This window comes from Ptychodera flava, chromosome 18 (genome assembly GCF_041260155.1).
Source record: "Ptychodera flava strain L36383 chromosome 18, AS_Pfla_20210202, whole genome shotgun sequence".
In the NCBI taxonomy this organism is placed as follows: Eukaryota; Metazoa; Hemichordata; class Enteropneusta; family Ptychoderidae; genus Ptychodera; species Ptychodera flava.
Window position 1 is genome coordinate 24,227,704 of NC_091945.1, and position 16,543 is coordinate 24,244,246.

At 38.1% G+C, this 16,543-nt stretch overlaps 1 protein-coding gene across 14 annotated transcripts in view; it reads left to right on the forward strand.

Annotated features, from left to right (window-relative positions):
- LOC139117214 (bromodomain adjacent to zinc finger domain protein 2B-like) overlaps nucleotides 1-13,288 on the forward strand; it is an 83,556-nt gene extending 70,268 nt beyond the window's left edge. For all 14 annotated transcript variants that reach the window (XM_070680138.1, XM_070680136.1, XM_070680129.1 and 11 more), the window contains 10 exons: nucleotides 2,432-3,599; nucleotides 4,072-4,230; nucleotides 4,837-5,179; nucleotides 5,755-5,817; nucleotides 6,029-6,164; nucleotides 6,829-6,975; nucleotides 7,710-7,819; nucleotides 8,503-8,712; nucleotides 9,802-9,945; nucleotides 10,836-13,288. In XM_070680138.1, the coding sequence (XP_070536239.1) occupies nucleotides 2,432-3,599; nucleotides 4,072-4,230; nucleotides 4,837-5,179; nucleotides 5,755-5,817; nucleotides 6,029-6,164; nucleotides 6,829-6,975; nucleotides 7,710-7,819; nucleotides 8,503-8,712; nucleotides 9,802-9,945; nucleotides 10,836-10,989 (2,634 nt within the window). In that variant the 3' untranslated portion in view covers nucleotides 10,990-13,288. The remainder of the gene's footprint in view (nucleotides 1-2,431; nucleotides 3,600-4,071; nucleotides 4,231-4,836; nucleotides 5,180-5,754; nucleotides 5,818-6,028; nucleotides 6,165-6,828; nucleotides 6,976-7,709; nucleotides 7,820-8,502; nucleotides 8,713-9,801; nucleotides 9,946-10,835) is intronic.
- The last annotated feature ends 3,255 nt before the right edge of the window (nucleotides 13,289-16,543 follow it).

Here is a 16,543-nt window from a genome sequence, read left to right on the forward strand (position 1 = left end):
CCAACTTTGACATATTCTGAACCGTCATTTATTGTGCCCTGTATGTTATCTAAAAGAAATTGCTCATAATAGTTTGTCATGATAGGGTGGTCAAATAAATAGATATAGAGAAAGTTCTAATTTCCGTTTATGGTTGACTTGGTAAGGATAAAATAAAATTACTTTTTGAGGAAAAAAATAGAGAGGTCAATTAAAAGAGTGGTCAAAGTGATAGGGTTTTTATGGTAAAGCTGGGCTGTAAGATTCCTCTTGTGCTATTTATAGCAATTATGCAATCTGTGTAAACAGTGCAATGAAAGTGTTACATGATTCCTTATAATGCTTTTGATGACCTTGAACTTCTTAAGTTTCAAACATTTGTCTCTTCAGTGTGCTTTCTCTGAGTACGTACAGTCTCAACTTTATTCAACAGAACTTACTTTCAATGGTCAGGCCATCCTGAAATGAGCTATCAAAGATATCCACCTTCTCCATCAATACATGTGTCACAAAAGGTTATTGTCTACATAACACAGCAAAACTCTGTCGACTGTTGAGTCGCTTGTTTTTAAACCGCTGGTCAGACAGCTTTAATATTTGGTTTACAAGTCCCTAGGATGACCTTAGTGAGATAATTTCATACAGTCAGGAAATACTTAATTTTGTATCCATGTCTATAGTAGCTTCAGGGACTTTGGCCCTATGTTTAAGGAATATTTTTGTCATTTTTGGTCAAAGTTTGACTTACATTGTATGTAATTATTGTACTGTATAAACCCTATCAATTCACCCAGAAAAAAATAATTAATATGATTTTAAATAATTGAATTAATTTGGAAATCATCAAAGTCAAAATAATTTTAGTGTGGAATTATCAGAAAGTTCAACTTTTTTTGACAGTTCATCGTGAATTGAGGATTAAAACATGTAAAGGCAACTTTCCTGAATCCCAACTTTGATATATCTGAACCACCATTTATGTTATCGAAAAGAAATTGCTCATAATAGTTTGTCATGATAGGGTGGTCAAATAAATAGAGATAGAGAAAGTTCTAATTCCATTTATGGTTGACTTGGTAAGGATAAAATAAGATTACTTTTTGAGGAAAAAAATAGAGTGGTAAATTAAAAGAGTGGTCAAAGTGATAGGGTTTTTATGGTAAAGCTGGGCTGTAAGATTCCTCATGTGCTATTTATAGCAATTATGCAATCTGTGTAAACAGTGCAATGAAAGTGTAACATGATTCCTTATAATGCTTTTGATGACCTTGAACTTCTTAAGTTTCAAACATTTGTCTCTTCAGTGTGCTTTCTCTGAGTACGTACAGTCTCAACTTATTCAACAGAACTTACTTACAATGTTAATTTGAAAGTTAAAATGTCCCTAGGATGACCTTAGTGAGGTAATTTCATACAGTCAGGAAATACTTATTTTGTATCCATGTCTATAGTAGCTTCAGGGACTTTGGCCCTATGTTATTATAAATAATGTGCGTCAATGACGTCTGCGAAGTGGAAACATTTGTTTTGAATTTAGTATCAATACTAGAGTGTCCTTTAAACATTTGAACTCAAAATTGAGATGCAGTAATTTTTTGATGACTTTTCTGAAGGAAAAACTCATTCGATAGTAATAATTTTTATGAGAAATAAACAAACGAGTAGTTACAGGATTAACGATAACGACTATGAAAAGATTGACAATCATGGAAATGTTGTAACAAGCCAATCATATTGTAATCTAGGAGAATTATGAGAATGACATTTATGCCATGTGATCACAAATTTAATCAGCTTTCCAGCTGAAATAAGCCATGTTAAGACTTTGTAACTCCTTGACAGCTTGTAGGCAAAATTTATGACAGTATTCAGGGCTGACATTTTCTGTATTGACATTTTCTGTATCAAGATTTTAGCAGATGCTGCCACTGAGTTATATCTCTTTTTAGTCAGTCTTGTGACATGAATGTATGGTGCTATCAATAACATGCACACTACATAGTGTATGGTCATTGAACACGATGCGAATCATACAGCCAATTGTCTTTTCTGTGAACGCCCTGGGGCAATAATGCTCTGTATCTGTTTCAATCTGAGTGCTGAAATGTTTTACAAGGCACTGGCTATACTCATGAATATTCATGTCAAGTTAGACTGTGCTGGGAGGGTCAGTCGCTTGGGTCAGGTGACACAGTGTGACCTTGCATGTTTGAATCTATGCTGGTGCTGAGCTAGAAGGAAACAATGAACGGGCAGGGCAACGATGTGGAGTCTACTTTGCACTATGTATGCTTTGTAAATGTCCCTGTATACATGTACAGGTCTGTTTTTTATCGTTATAATGCAATTCAGATACTGACCTGGACTTGCTAGGCATCTGACTTTGGTATGCCACTTATGTGACCTTGACTTGCCAGTCACCTGACCTTGACTTGCTTATTTTGTTTTGCAGCAACAAAGCCAATTCAGGACCAAATTATTTGAAGCTTCTCATTCATTACGTGCAATGTCCTTCGGTCAAGACAGATTCAGGAGGAGGTACTGGGTGCTGCCCCATGCCGGAGGCATTTATGTGGAAGGAATGGCCAGCGGCGAAATGCCAGACGACATGGAAAACGAGAGGAAACATCAGGAAGATGTGGATGAGCAGACACCGGAGAAAAGTGAACAGAACCAAAGAGGTGGACAGACTGATGCTGCTGGTGTGACTGTTAAAAAGGAGGACGCTTTGCAAGGAGTCTCAACTACCAGCAACTCAAATAGTTGTGCATCAGAAACTCAGCCTTCTGTGAAAACTGAACCGCAACAAAATCAGAACTTATTCCTTCAAAAGCCTGAATCTTTTTCCAAGTTGAGTGAACTCCTACAGGTTGCCAAGCAAAGTCCCGAGTCCTCCAACAGTTCGGCAAGTACACCCGCCACTTCCTCTGCCGCTGCGAATGTGGAAGCGCCAACTGCGACCGCTGCGGCTTCTGTGATCTCCTCGGCCGCTGCAGCGCCGCACTGCCAAATTCACTCGCAGGCTCCCCCTCTGCAGACATTTAGATTGAACAGTGGCATCCCGACTAGCACGTCGCCTGAAGTCAACGGAGGCTTTGTCAAGTTGGATAATTACCTACAAAAGAATGATGGGCATTTTGCGATAGGGTCACCGCTCACTGCGGGCCACGTGTCTGCCGAACAGCTGCTCAAAGGGTTGGTGGACAGGCCCAACGGCACCAAGCCGTGGTTCAGTATATTACCCAGAATGCCTTGTGATGAAAGCTCGCTAACCAGGACACACTCAACGCCAACCAAATCTATGCAAGAGCTAACATTACCTGCATTCGGCGTCAGTGCATTCCACATACCAGGAGCCGCATTCTCAGCCATTCCCATTCCGGGACTGAAACAAGCAAGCCCGATCCCGACTTTAGCCTTTCCGGGCATAGGGCACGGGTTCATCCCGGTCTCAGCGTACGGACTGCCAAATTCTCAGCTGCATGCCAGCACCACTTCTCAGGGTATACTTCAAACTAACAAAGAGACGATAAAAGCGCAGGTACACAGCGAAGCAATGGAAAACATGAAAGCGCTTCTTGCAGAGCGGGAAGACAAAGAAGCTGCAACCATACCAGATGGTGAGTATGTCTTCACAAACCATAGCTATGTCTCCTTTGTCTAGTTGTTATAACCAGGACTTTGTTGAATGTTTTCTGTGATCGGAAAATTTGAAGATGTTAATACAACCAAATCAAATCTTGACTGTAAACAGTAACATGTAAACAAGATTTCATGGTTTTGTCTAATAAGTTCCTGGTTCCTGTGTTTATGCTATAAGTCATTTGCCAGTCATGTGTAATTAGTAAAATACTTTTCAGTCCGTCATATTTGGCATCATAATGTTGTTTGTTTCAATCCTTATGTTGAGCCTAGCTCTTCATTACAACTATTTCCCCCACCCCCACAGCTCGGTGTTTCATACAACACATTAAGCAATTTGTTCTCATGTGTCCATACACAATTATAAAAAAACACTTTGCAGAAACAGTTTCTGGTTGACTTTGGTGTAATTGACCCTTGTGGTCTTGGCTCTGCATCTCATATTTTCAGACCTTAAACATGGGTGGTGGCACATCACCGATGCGGAAATCATCAAGAACATAACACGAGCTCTCCATCCCAGAGGCATCAGAGAGAGACAGCTGCAGAAGAATTTACTCAAGTACGCAGACTTTGCGTGTGCAGCGTGTAACAACAAAGGCAGTGAATGTAAGTGTCAAGGCGTGAAGTTTTACCCTTTCACCACAATGGTTTTGCCCAAACCCATTGTTATCAATGGTGAATGTGGACCTGATTACAGGGAATTGGGGGTGAAGAGTTTAAGGTAGTACGCGCCTCAAAACTGAAATAATCCAACACAAACTTTCCTAAAGCAAACTTTTGACCAATTTCATGCCAAATCAAGAATAAAATTCAGGGGTCATTATGCAAACTTATGAATCAGTTATTTGTGAACGTGAATGATAGCAGAACCTATAGACTGCTATCATTAAAGAAAACCCATAATTTAAGTGCACACCATTTGGAACAATGCCGACAGTGTAACATATCTTCTGATTTTGTCCATTATTTTCAAGCTTTATCATTTTGTTTGTCATTTTCCAAAAGTGTCAAGGTCACACAGATTTCATCAGCATACAATTATCCATATGATACGTGTGAGTTCACGATTTGCCAATTTGCATATTGAGTACAAACTTGTGTTCTCACTCCATCATACGTTGATTCAAACATACACACTGTGTTGTTCACAAGACATTGCAATGTCAGCATCATACATTTCTGTTAACTTCAACTTTCATCCATTGACAACAGACTTTAAGTTAGACACTGAGTCAGAGGACAGCGGCCAGGAAGAGAGTAGTAGCTCCAATGGGGAACCTCTCCGAGACTCGTTAGAATGGTCGCAGCAGGTTGCCTTCGACGTCCACAAGAGCACGCTCCAGGACGTGGAGGCCCTGGAAGACAAAGTGTTCAGCTCCAGTATGCAGGTCAAAGGTTGGAAGCCAAGGGTCAAGGCCTCATCAGAGGATAACATGGAGAGTCTGGAGATGGCTGAGAGGGCGGGAGTCAACGTGATCGACGCTGTCAAGGAACGGTTGATGTCGCTTGAGAAGTCTGTGGAGAGGAGGTATCTGAAGGCGCCACTCAGTAAAAGGTGAATGGCTGTTGGTTGCTTCCTTGCTGTGCGTGTGGTGAGAACAGTGGCTGTCAACTAACTGTTGCTTATCAGATGTTGTCAGCAGTGTGTCTAGTGGTGTGCAATGGCAAAACTTTGATTTGAGACTGTGTGATTTTGTGGAGCAGTTCTTGATTCAGACAACCATGGTATATTGTGTACATTGAGTATCAGGGTAGTAGAGGTACAAAAAATTCATACTGTAACTCAATCCCCATAGACATCCGTGAGTAACTTTCTACTAGCACACCTATCATATTAAATGCATAATGTCTCCCATGTTCACATGACCTGTTTTGGAGGAACTGTCCAAAGTGTAGGGCACACGACTTCATTTTGGACAATTAATATGTTTGCAATTTTTAAGTCAGCTTGGGAGTTCATCTGTTCACAGTTATATGTCACCAAGCTCACTTCCATTGACAGCGAATAAATGAACTCCCCAGTAGACTGAAACAAGTGTCAATGAAGCTGTTTGCAATACTGAGTACAAAAATTATCCAAGCACTTTGAAACGGTATAAGTATATTATATTCTCTTCGTTTCTGTCACAGTAATGTCCAGATTAACCTTGATAAGATGGGCAGGGGGCAGTCACAGGAAGACAGACCTTCTAGGTAAGGCCACTGTGTGTAATTTCAAAAATTGTCCTCTACCGTTAGATACTTAGATGAAGACTTCAGGTGCAGCCATCATTTTCAAAACTCAGTGAAAAGGCATCACTTATCATGTGGATACAAGTATTGGAATTAGGACAGTGTTGTTTGAATCTGTGTTTTAGGCAGTGGCGTTTTCTAATCTCTGTCTTGTGACATTGTGGTATTTCAGTCCAAATGAAGACGTTGCCAAGGGTCTGGCCATGTGGAGATCTGCTGTCAAGTCAGCCACTAACATCAGTCAGCTTAGGATGTGCATTGAACTGCTGGAGAGTTCCATAGCCTGGGAGAAATCCATCATGAAAGTGGTGAGTCAAGTTTTCTCATCTGCGCTGAATAGATTAAACCCAGAATTTGAAATAGAACAGTACAAACAAAACTGTGCGCATAAACGTGCATAGAAGTATGTGTGTTTTTCGTATGTGTTTGTACACGTGGGTTTATTTGTACTGCCATCACGTGATCTCTAGAGCGTACTGAGTCTGTAGGAAAAGTCTCGTCTTTTTTTATTCTTGAGTAGAACTATTTTAGAGACACATAGCTTCACACAATATTCCAGCATATTATTGCTAAGTACATAATATATAGCTTTGTAAAATCTGTAGTGTATTCTATTTGTTAGTAGTTTATGATGCAAATGTGAAAAATGATGTAAGTCGCAAGGTATGACATTGGTTGTACAAACACTGTTTTGTGATCTGATGAAATATCCATTTCATATACCACCAGTTTGTTTTAGACTGGTATGGTATACAGAGCTGGATTTTAGGCCAGCGAATATTCTACATTGACAACGAGACATTACAATTCGATTTGCATACTCACGCAGTGCTCTTCAGTAAACTTTGCCTAAATGAATACCTTTGTTTGGAAATCAGGCATTGAGTGAAGTTTGAAGCATTTCAGAAACTCAGTTATCTGAAATTCATTGCCTTTTTTTTTTGGCCCATCTTTCTTTTTTCCACCCCAAAGTTTTGTCAGTTTTGCCGCAAGGGAGACAATGAAGAATTGCTACTGCTGTGTGATGGATGTGATAAGGGATTCCACACATACTGTTTTAAGCCTAAGATGCCAAGTATACCAGAGGGTGATTGGTATTGCTATGAGTGTATATACAAGGTAAGGCGGCGATTTCAGTGGCTTAGCATTGATGGTGAGGCATGCTGTATCTTGTCAGAGTTGGATTGTGTGTGTGAGATGAATACCCAAAAAAGCTGAGAAAATACGAAAGGCTATGAAATATTGAAGCCATTTTTGTAAACACATGTGTGAAGACAACACATAAAAGATGCATAAGACCTTCTTGAGAAAAGCTGTCTCCACAATTGCTGATAAAGTTCAGCTATGAATACTGGGAAGTGTATTTTCAATCCTACCGTGTAGCTCTCAGTAGGTTTTGCTACTTGCCTTGAATCTGGACACAGTCGCCATGTTATCTGGACACGCAGTCGCTGTGTTATCTGGACACGCAGTCGCTGTGTTGAACTTGCATGGGAACATTCAGGCAATGTGTCAGTGCTGTGAACCTATGTATGGCAAAATTACTCATGGTTAGCGTGGACCAATGGAACATAAAAGCAGAACTATTTATTTGTTACTTATTGTGTTTTATTGCAATTTTCGGTTGACCTACATGTATCAACGAGCATTTCTATCACTCAAAGTGACAAATTGAGCCACAGAACAATTGTTTTTTCTCTCTCTGAATATATGACAAGTTAGACCTTGTATTTTCTTATATGATTTCTGGAATATATGGGTTTGCAAACTGTCAAGGCAAGATTCCATCCAAGTTCACATGAAATTTACAGTTTCTAACTTGGCTTTGTATTTGTTTTGTCGTATCTTCATAGGCCACAGGTGAATGTATATGTGTGATGTGTAGATCCAAGGGAAAACTTGTGAAATGTGAGAACTGTCCGAGGGCGTACCATCCTGACTGTCTGGATCCACCTCTATCCAAGTAAGTGTTTGTCATGCTGTCACATGCTCCAATGTACCCCCATAACAAGTCAGATTTGGTTTGATCCAGTGCCTTTGTATGGTAATATTTGACCAATGTATTGTGTAGCAGGGTTGTAAGATCACAGAGATAGGGTGTATTCTCTGTCTGATAGTTTCATTTTTTGGAGAGAAGCTGTGACTTTTAAGATTTTTTATACATTTTTTTTGTTTTATATGTCAAATGCAAGTGCATGATCTACTACCTAAAGCATGTTGAAACACCCATCATTTTAGTTTGTTAACACAGTGTATATATGAATTAAGTGCACTGTTATTGTTTACATTTGAATTCTGGTCCTGACGAAATTCACTCATCGACATTAACAATGCAATTTACACATGGACCAGCTTAATTGTAAATGTCTAACATACGTTATGAAGTAGAACATGAACTTGCAGTGACATGCAAAAATAATAATGGTGAAAAAATCATTAGAAGTTACAGCTACTGTCCTTTGAAAGTGCTGTATTTTGGCTGGATTACAGTTGTTAATAAAATAGCATTCAAAATTTTCAACGTGTTCATGCGAACATGAATCTTTAAATTCCAATGTGGAAAATATTGATTTCAGTGTTATGGCCATAATTAATTTCTTTTTTTGAAAATCAGAATTAAGTAATATTGCAAGTATGCTTTTTCAGGATACCGAGAGGGAAGTGGCTTTGTCAGTGGTGTCAGAAACAGAAAAATAAAACATCTAGGGGCAAAGGTAAAAAACAGAAAGCCAAGGAGGTGAAGGAAGCTAGCAGTCCATCCAGCAGTGATACAGGCAGAGACACAGACTGGATTGAGAAATTCAAAGAGGACAAAGTGAATAGAAAACAGTCGTCCAAAGACATGGCACCTTGCAGGTATGCTCTCTGAACAGATACAAATTATGTAACTGTGGTAGAGATTATATTCAAAGATCCAGCTTGAATAAAAAGGGAAAAGTGAATAGTTTGAAATGATTCATGATGAATTTGACAAAACATGTTCCAAACTCATGTTTGAGTGGAGTCAGAATTTATTTGAATGCAATGCTGATCAGTGTTAAAGAGATTTACAGATGGACATTGGGTTGTTGAAGCACAAGTCAAGGAATGGAGTTTGTATCCAGTATTGAGCTTTTAACCCTTTGAGCGCCAAAGTCAATTTTTGTCTCCTTTAGAAAATATACTTCAGTCAATTTTTTTCAGATTTTTGTCAAAATTTTGATAACAAACTGTAGCCAATGAAATGTGATGTCCATTCGGTCCAAAATTATCAAAAAATTACAGAAAAATTCATAAAAGTTGGTAAAAATGTTGCAATAAAATTTTGGTGGGAACAATTACAACACTCAAAGGGTTAATGGTGTTAGTTTTTGTGAAAGGTCTGGTAATACTGGCTGTTGGTGACATACGCCAACAGAGATATCCAATGCTATGTGATGGAGGGAGGACAAGGTAATGACAGATGTGAAAAAAATGGGTACTAAAGATTTGAAGAGATAGGTGTAGAATGTGTTTGTGCGGAAAAAATGCATTGTTGACTTCAAGCATCAGTTTGAAAGTGCACTTATGGGGGTCCGTGCCTCAAGTCGAAAGACTTAAACCGCTCAAAATTTCCTGAAAGAAACTTGAAAGCAGTCCCTTTCTAAATCGAGAAAATTTCAGGTCACCATGAAAAATTTGGCTCTAGACAAACAAATTACTGGAAAATTACTGATATTTGAAATTCAAAATGGCTGCCACCCCTGTGTGAACTCTACGGGGAAAAATTTAATTCTTGATTTGCAAAATAGTAAGATGGTGAAAACTGTACTTACACTAAGAGGTTTAAAATCAGTACACAGAAGCAGTAGACCGAAAAAAGTATTGTAAAAATTTGAGAGTCTGAATATCTGTCCCTGAGGCACATTCTAACCTATAAGTAAAATCTAACCCAAAGATTAATGGGATTTGCTGGATTTGCTGCAGGGCAATATTGGCGGAGATGGAGAAACACGACGATGGATGGCCGTTCCTGGTTCCTGTCGACACCAAACAGTTCTCAACGTACAAGAAGGTTATCAAGCACCCAATGGACTTCCACACAATGAAGTGTAAACTCAGAGATGGACAGTAAGTTCCAGCGTTGCTCTAATGTGACCTGTGTAATCATGAAAATGTGTTAGTATGTGCCTATTTGAGCTGTAACCATCCCTAGGTTAAGACCCAGAAATTGAATGAACCACGGTACAAACAAAACCATGTGCAGAACATAGAATTGTCATAGAATTATATGTATTCCTTTGCACACATTTATCTACATGTATTTGTTTGTACAGTCATAGCATCTTCAGCATCCATTATCCATAGAACAATGAAATAGTGAGAATGCAACATTTTATTCTGAAGTACACCCATTACAGCTGCAGTGACCCTCCATTAAGTTCCAGTAAAGATGTGGGTTTTCATGCTTAGAAAATTGGGGCAGAGGTTAGCCACAAGTCCAAAACTTAGCCTCAGCCATTTTCACCAGTTACAGTCACTGTACGGACTATGCCCCAATTTATTTATAACGAAAGTCATTCTGAAACGGTGAAAACGCTGTTACAAGAACAATGATTTTGCCAACCATCCATGCTGTTTGTAAATCAGGCTCCATTTGTAAAATGCTTAGCACTGGTATCATACACTTAATACAGCAATACAAAATAACCAGAAACCTCTTGGAAGAACCAAATGATTAGGCTTTTGTTCAGTTCACATCAAGGAAAGCCCAGCAGAAAACACTTTCCCTATGTTTCTTAGTCTATATTTTTGGGCTATAGGGCTTTTTATCCACAAAAATATTGTGTCAATATACAATACGTACATTTAATTCTTTCAGGCCTGACTTTCTGGTAACTTATCAGAGCTACCCCTATATATATAGGGGTTAGGGGTTTCGGCCTGAGAGGGTTAATACCTTTTCAACTGGTGGACTATAACATTTTCTGACTTGGGGGTGGTTCTTTGTGCTATTTCAGGTATCGCAATAGAGAGGAATTCGCTTCAGACGCTCGCTTAGTTTTCCACAACTGCAACATCTTCAACGAAGACGATTCCGACGTTGGCAGATCGGGCCACTCCATGAAGAGGTTCTTTGAGAAGCGCTGGGCGGAGCTTTGCAGTGATGAGTGACACCAGCTACCTGAATAATAAATGATGATAAATATGTGTGTACACTCCATGGCCCCCATTTTTTACTGTCATTTGGAACAACCCTATTTTTTCTCCTGATGAAAGACCAGTACATTTTCTGTGAAAATGGGGGTTTCAGCAAATGTGTACAGTAGGATTGACGGTCATACGAATTATCTTTAGTCATTTTCTGTTTTTTTCTTTTTTCCTTTCTTTTCTTCAGTGACAAGTTTTAGTACGTTTTTTTTTATATGTACAGTAGCTGTAGTTCTGTTATGTTTTCCAAGTCTTCTCAGCAACGTTTTAGAAACTTTAGAAATTCAGAGCCTGATGAGCTTTTTTTGTACATATGAAATTGATAGGCCAGTCTGGAGGTCGCCACTTCTTAGGGACCGTGGTTCTGTTAGCTGTCAGTGCAACGCTATGGTGGTACGTTTTCGGAGTAGACTGTCACGATGGGCAACTTAGAGAAAAAATGAAGTTCTTATGTGTACATATTATATAGCATACAAACAGAAGAGTCGCAGCCGAATATTTATCACTGAACTCACCAGGGTATACGCTTGTCAGTTGTGTGGAAAACACGGACTGACTGCAGCTTGTGTTGCTGTTTGTTCAGATCATGTTGAGGTAGAGTACGTGAAGGCACCCACAAGTTGTTCAAATTTGTGAAAGAGTGCTGTTAATCCTTAAATTCGTACGGCAGTGGGACTCAGAACGCATCTTCCACAGAAAGAGAGAGATTTAAAAAAATAAACGCCTTCAATTTGATGTGATATCCAGTGATATTTTTTTTGTAACTTTGTGAGTAGCGTATGTGAGAGAGTGGTATGCTAGGTGATGACAACATTGCTTAGTTCTGTGTTTAGAAGTCTGATGTTTTACCTCGGAAAACCTTTTTTTTTTCGTGAGGAGGTATCATGTACACATGTGAAAAGCCTAATTTATGAGAATGTTCTTCATGGGTAGATTTACTTGGAGCCAGGCAATCACTGGGCATGGAGGTTGCCTGTAGTGATAATTTTTCTGAAATGAGTAGTGATTTTTGTCATAAAAGATAGATAAGTTGTTTATTCAGCCTGATATTGTTTCAGAACATGTACAATGTGCCTTTCCGATTCCTGATTTTGTCAAGTGCGTGTATTTTATACAGTTCCAAAACTTGGGTACAATTTCAAAAAAAAAGAAACTCGATAAGGGAAACAAGATGAAAAAAGTGAAATGTCTGAAATACAGTGCGCAATCTTCAATTTTGTATTTTCAACAAAGTTTGATGTTATGTGTGCCATAGTGTATATTGTGTGTGACAGAGAGAGAGGGCCTGTCGGGCTTTTGTTTTGAAGAGCGCCCTCAACGTTTGTTTTTGAAACTTTTGTAGGATGGACCGTTTTTTGTTCACTATATAAGTTTTGTGTGCAATTTTTTAGCTCAAATCCTGTTGTACGTACTATTCCTTTGTAATATTGTTACTTTTGTTCAAAAATCATGTAGTTTTTACTGAATGTTTTCTCTTCCTTCACCAGTTTGTTTCAGAAAACTGCTAACATAAACTGCCAGCCCCGCTCCCCCCCCTAAATTGTTGTAAATTGCATTGTAATATCATGTATCAGATTATATTTAAAAAGTACTAGGCACACATCGGCCAGGAAAGGAATTGCATGATTTATGAGTATATTTTGAATACCAGCATATTTGGCCTCAAAACCAATGCAATTATGCTGTTTTCCATGTTATAGAGAGGACGCTTTCAAGTTTGGAAGCATGTTTAATGGAAAAATAAAAGTACTTCCCGTATTGAATAGTGCTCTCCCCTACCCGGCCTAGCCTTCAATTTAGCTGTGTGAAATTTGACTCCCCTTAATATTTTGCACTTCAGAAAAGTGACCGTAGCTTCACTAGACGTGTCACTTCTCTGACCAAGATTTCTCAGGACATATTCTATGATCAAAGGCGGGTGTTTAGGGGTAATCAGTCAGTTGATAATAGTCGTCATATTTATTTCTGAACTTTATAGAAAAAGTGATAAATTCCGCTTGGAAGATGGATCTCGTTTCTTTTTTCTGATTTGCCTACCAAAACCAGGCATTATGGAGTATGAATGTTTGCTGTATTCTTTCGTGACATGCTTGTCTCTAGCCGTCTTTATATTGTGTGTTATGATGAAAAACAAAGAATATTCAAAAAGTATAAAGATTTCTCGGCACATTACTCACTTTCTACCATATTTCCATGGCAACAGTACCTTGTAAAAAATATCTTCTTTCGTGGTGATTTTCACAATAAATGTAAAGATAATTGAGCTTGGTAAGTGCGACTTGTTTTTTAGCTACTATAGACTATAGTCTATAGAAGCTATTGGGATGGGTATCCGTCCGGCGTCCGTCGTCAGTCTGTATGTATGTATGTATGTATGTATCTATGTATCTATGTATGTATCTATGTATGTATGTCCGTTTGTGAGGCGTCCGTCCGGCGTCCGTCGTCAGTCTGTATGTATGTATGTATGTATGTATGTATCTATGTATGTATCTATGTATGTATGTCCGTTTGTGAGGCGTCCGTCCACTCAAATATCTTGAGAACGGCAGTACTTACTGATTTGATATTTGTTGTGTAGATGAAAAATATGATTTTGAGAAACTATTTTTTTTTCATTTTTTGATATTGTTGAAAATAGGCAAATTAATGCCAAAAAAGGTGTTTTTGGTAAAAAATCTTCTTCTCCATAACCGCTGGTCAGACAGCTTTGTTATTTGGTATACAGGTCCCTAGGGATAACCCAACTTAGATTTGTTCAAATTGTAATGAAATATGCAAATGTGTATTTTTAAGGATTTTTTTTGTCATATTTGGTCGAAATTTGACTTACATTGTATGTAATTCTTGTACTGTATAAACCCTATCAATTCACCCAGAAAAAATAATTAATATGATTTTAAATAATTGAATTAATTAGGAAATCATCAAAGCCAAAATAATTTTAGTGTGGAATTATCAGAAAGTTCAACTTTTTTTGACAGTTCATAGTGAAATGCTTACCATCTTGGAGGATTAAAACACGTAAAGGCAACTTTCCTGAATCCCAACTTTGATACATTCTGAACCACCATCTATGTTATCTAAAAGAAATTGCTCATAATAGTTTGTCATGATAGGGTGGTCAAATAAATAGAGATAGAGAAAGTTCTAATTTCCATTTATGGTTGACTTGGTAAGGATAAAATAAGATTACTTTTTGAGGAAAAAAATAGAGTGGTCAATTAAAAGAGTGGTCAAAGTGATAGGGTTTTTATGGTAAAGCTGGGCTGTAAGATTCTTCGTGCTATTTATAGCAATTATGCAATCTGTGTAAACAGTGCAATGAAAGTGTAACATGATTCCTTATAATGCTTTTGATGACCTTGAACTTCTTAAGTTACAAACATTTGTCTCTTCAGTGTGCTTTCTCTGAGTATGTACAGTCTCAACTTATTCAACAGAACTTACTTACAATGTTAATTTGAAAGTTAAAATGTGCTTGGTTAATAGGATGAAAATAAAAGATAACCAGCTCAAGATTCTTTATAACCTGACAGATATGCTGTTTTATTATGACGTAAATCTTGATTTAAGCAAGTCTTGTTTACTTTAATTAGAATGTAGTTAACTCTCGTTTATTTGCTATTATAGACTAATATAGTCTGATGAAATATGAAAATCTGTATTTTTATGGAATTTTTTTCCATTTTTGGTCAGGCCATCCTGAAATGAGCTATCAAAGATATCCACCTTCTTCATCAATACATGTGTCACAAAAGGTTATTCTCTACATAACACAGCAGAGCTCTGTCAACTGTTGAGTCGCTTGTTTTTTCAAAACCGCTGGTCAGACAGCTTTAATATTTGGTTTACATGTCCCTAGGATGACCTTAGTGAGATAATTTCATACAGTCAGGAAATACTTAATTTTGTATCCATGTCTATAGTATCTTCAGGGACTTTGGCCCTATGTTTTTTTAAATGCAGTAGCCATTAATGCGGTGTGTTGTATGATTAGTCAGACGTGTATTATAGTGGTGTGCTTGTTGACACAAATTTGCTCATCAAAGTGAAAAATGAAATTCTGTCTGGCACTTGTAGAAGACCTGCGAATTATGTGTATAATAACCTTGAAAATCATAGTTTTTTGACCAATTATTGTGACGAGGGCCATAGAAATGTCACATGCTGAAACTAGAAAAACGTAGTTTGTATATACTTTATCATCTGCAAATATGACCGTTAGATGGTGGCATTAATAGTTAAAGGTATACAGTCACCTGTAATCTAAATATGCCCATATATGGTCAAAGGGGCGTTCCTTGGTATTCAAAATGCCCATGTTAGGGCGCTGTTTTAAAAAAGCGGCCACCCGCTTAAAATCTGTGATTAGTATTCATGGTAACTGGCAAAATTGGAACAGGTGACAGTATACCTTTAATACAACTGTAACAAATGCTATTGGGTGATATGCACAGTGCTGCATTGAACAGTTAGGATTTAGTGTAAAATGCACCTCAGGGCAGGGCCTCAGACTCAATTTTTTTCAATATTTTGCAGGTCTTCCGCTTGTTGGGGCTCATTTGTAATGCTCTTGAAACATGAAAAAATTTAAGTCTCAGTCTTGCGCAAATTCAAACTTGAATTTTTCGGCATAGAGTTAACACACGGATGGTGGCCATTTTGATGTAGGGCAACTTGTTTCTCTGGTACCAAGCTTTGTAAAGTGATACCTGATTTTTACACTTCCTTTGGGGAGAGAAAGGTTGAAAGTTTCATTGACGACAGTCTTAGCAGGTCTTTCACTTTTGAGGTGCATACTACCCTCGGGGGAGACCACAGTACTGTGTAATTCAATAACATTTTCATATTTTATTTCTGCTTCATTATTATTTCTTTGCTTTCTCTCTGAAGTACTAGTATGTTGAAATACTTGGTATTAGCCTTGCAAACAAGTCTTTCTGCCGCATGCAATGTTATTGTTGATAAATGAAATCTATCCCTCGCTTCCCTGACCAAAACTTTGCTTATTATGCCGATAACATTTGGTATAGACTCTGTTGAACACACAAGTTAATTTAAATACTAGCAAGGCATTTCAAAATAATTTTTGGAGTAGAAAAGGAAACTGCATTCTACAAACAGACCAAAACATAACATGGAGAATACTTAGATGAAGATTTGCTGGTTACAAAGCTTCAATATAGCCACAAACTGATGACATCAAATTGCCATACACAATACCATAATTACGAGGCATCTGCGTTTTGTGTACGGGGATTTGACGTCATCAGTTTGTGGCTATACCACTTGTAAAATGGTGCTAATGGAGAATTAAAGTAATATGCATCGTGGGGACAGATATTCACAGTTTAAAGTATTTACAATACCTTTCTGATTATCATCTGGAGCCTTTGCAGTTGTTTAACCTCTAGGTATGGTGAATCCACTGATGGCAGCCATCCTTCCAGTAGTTTATACCTTCCAAGGGTGAAGGTTTGAACTTTTTCCGACAAAACTACACTAGATGCGGATA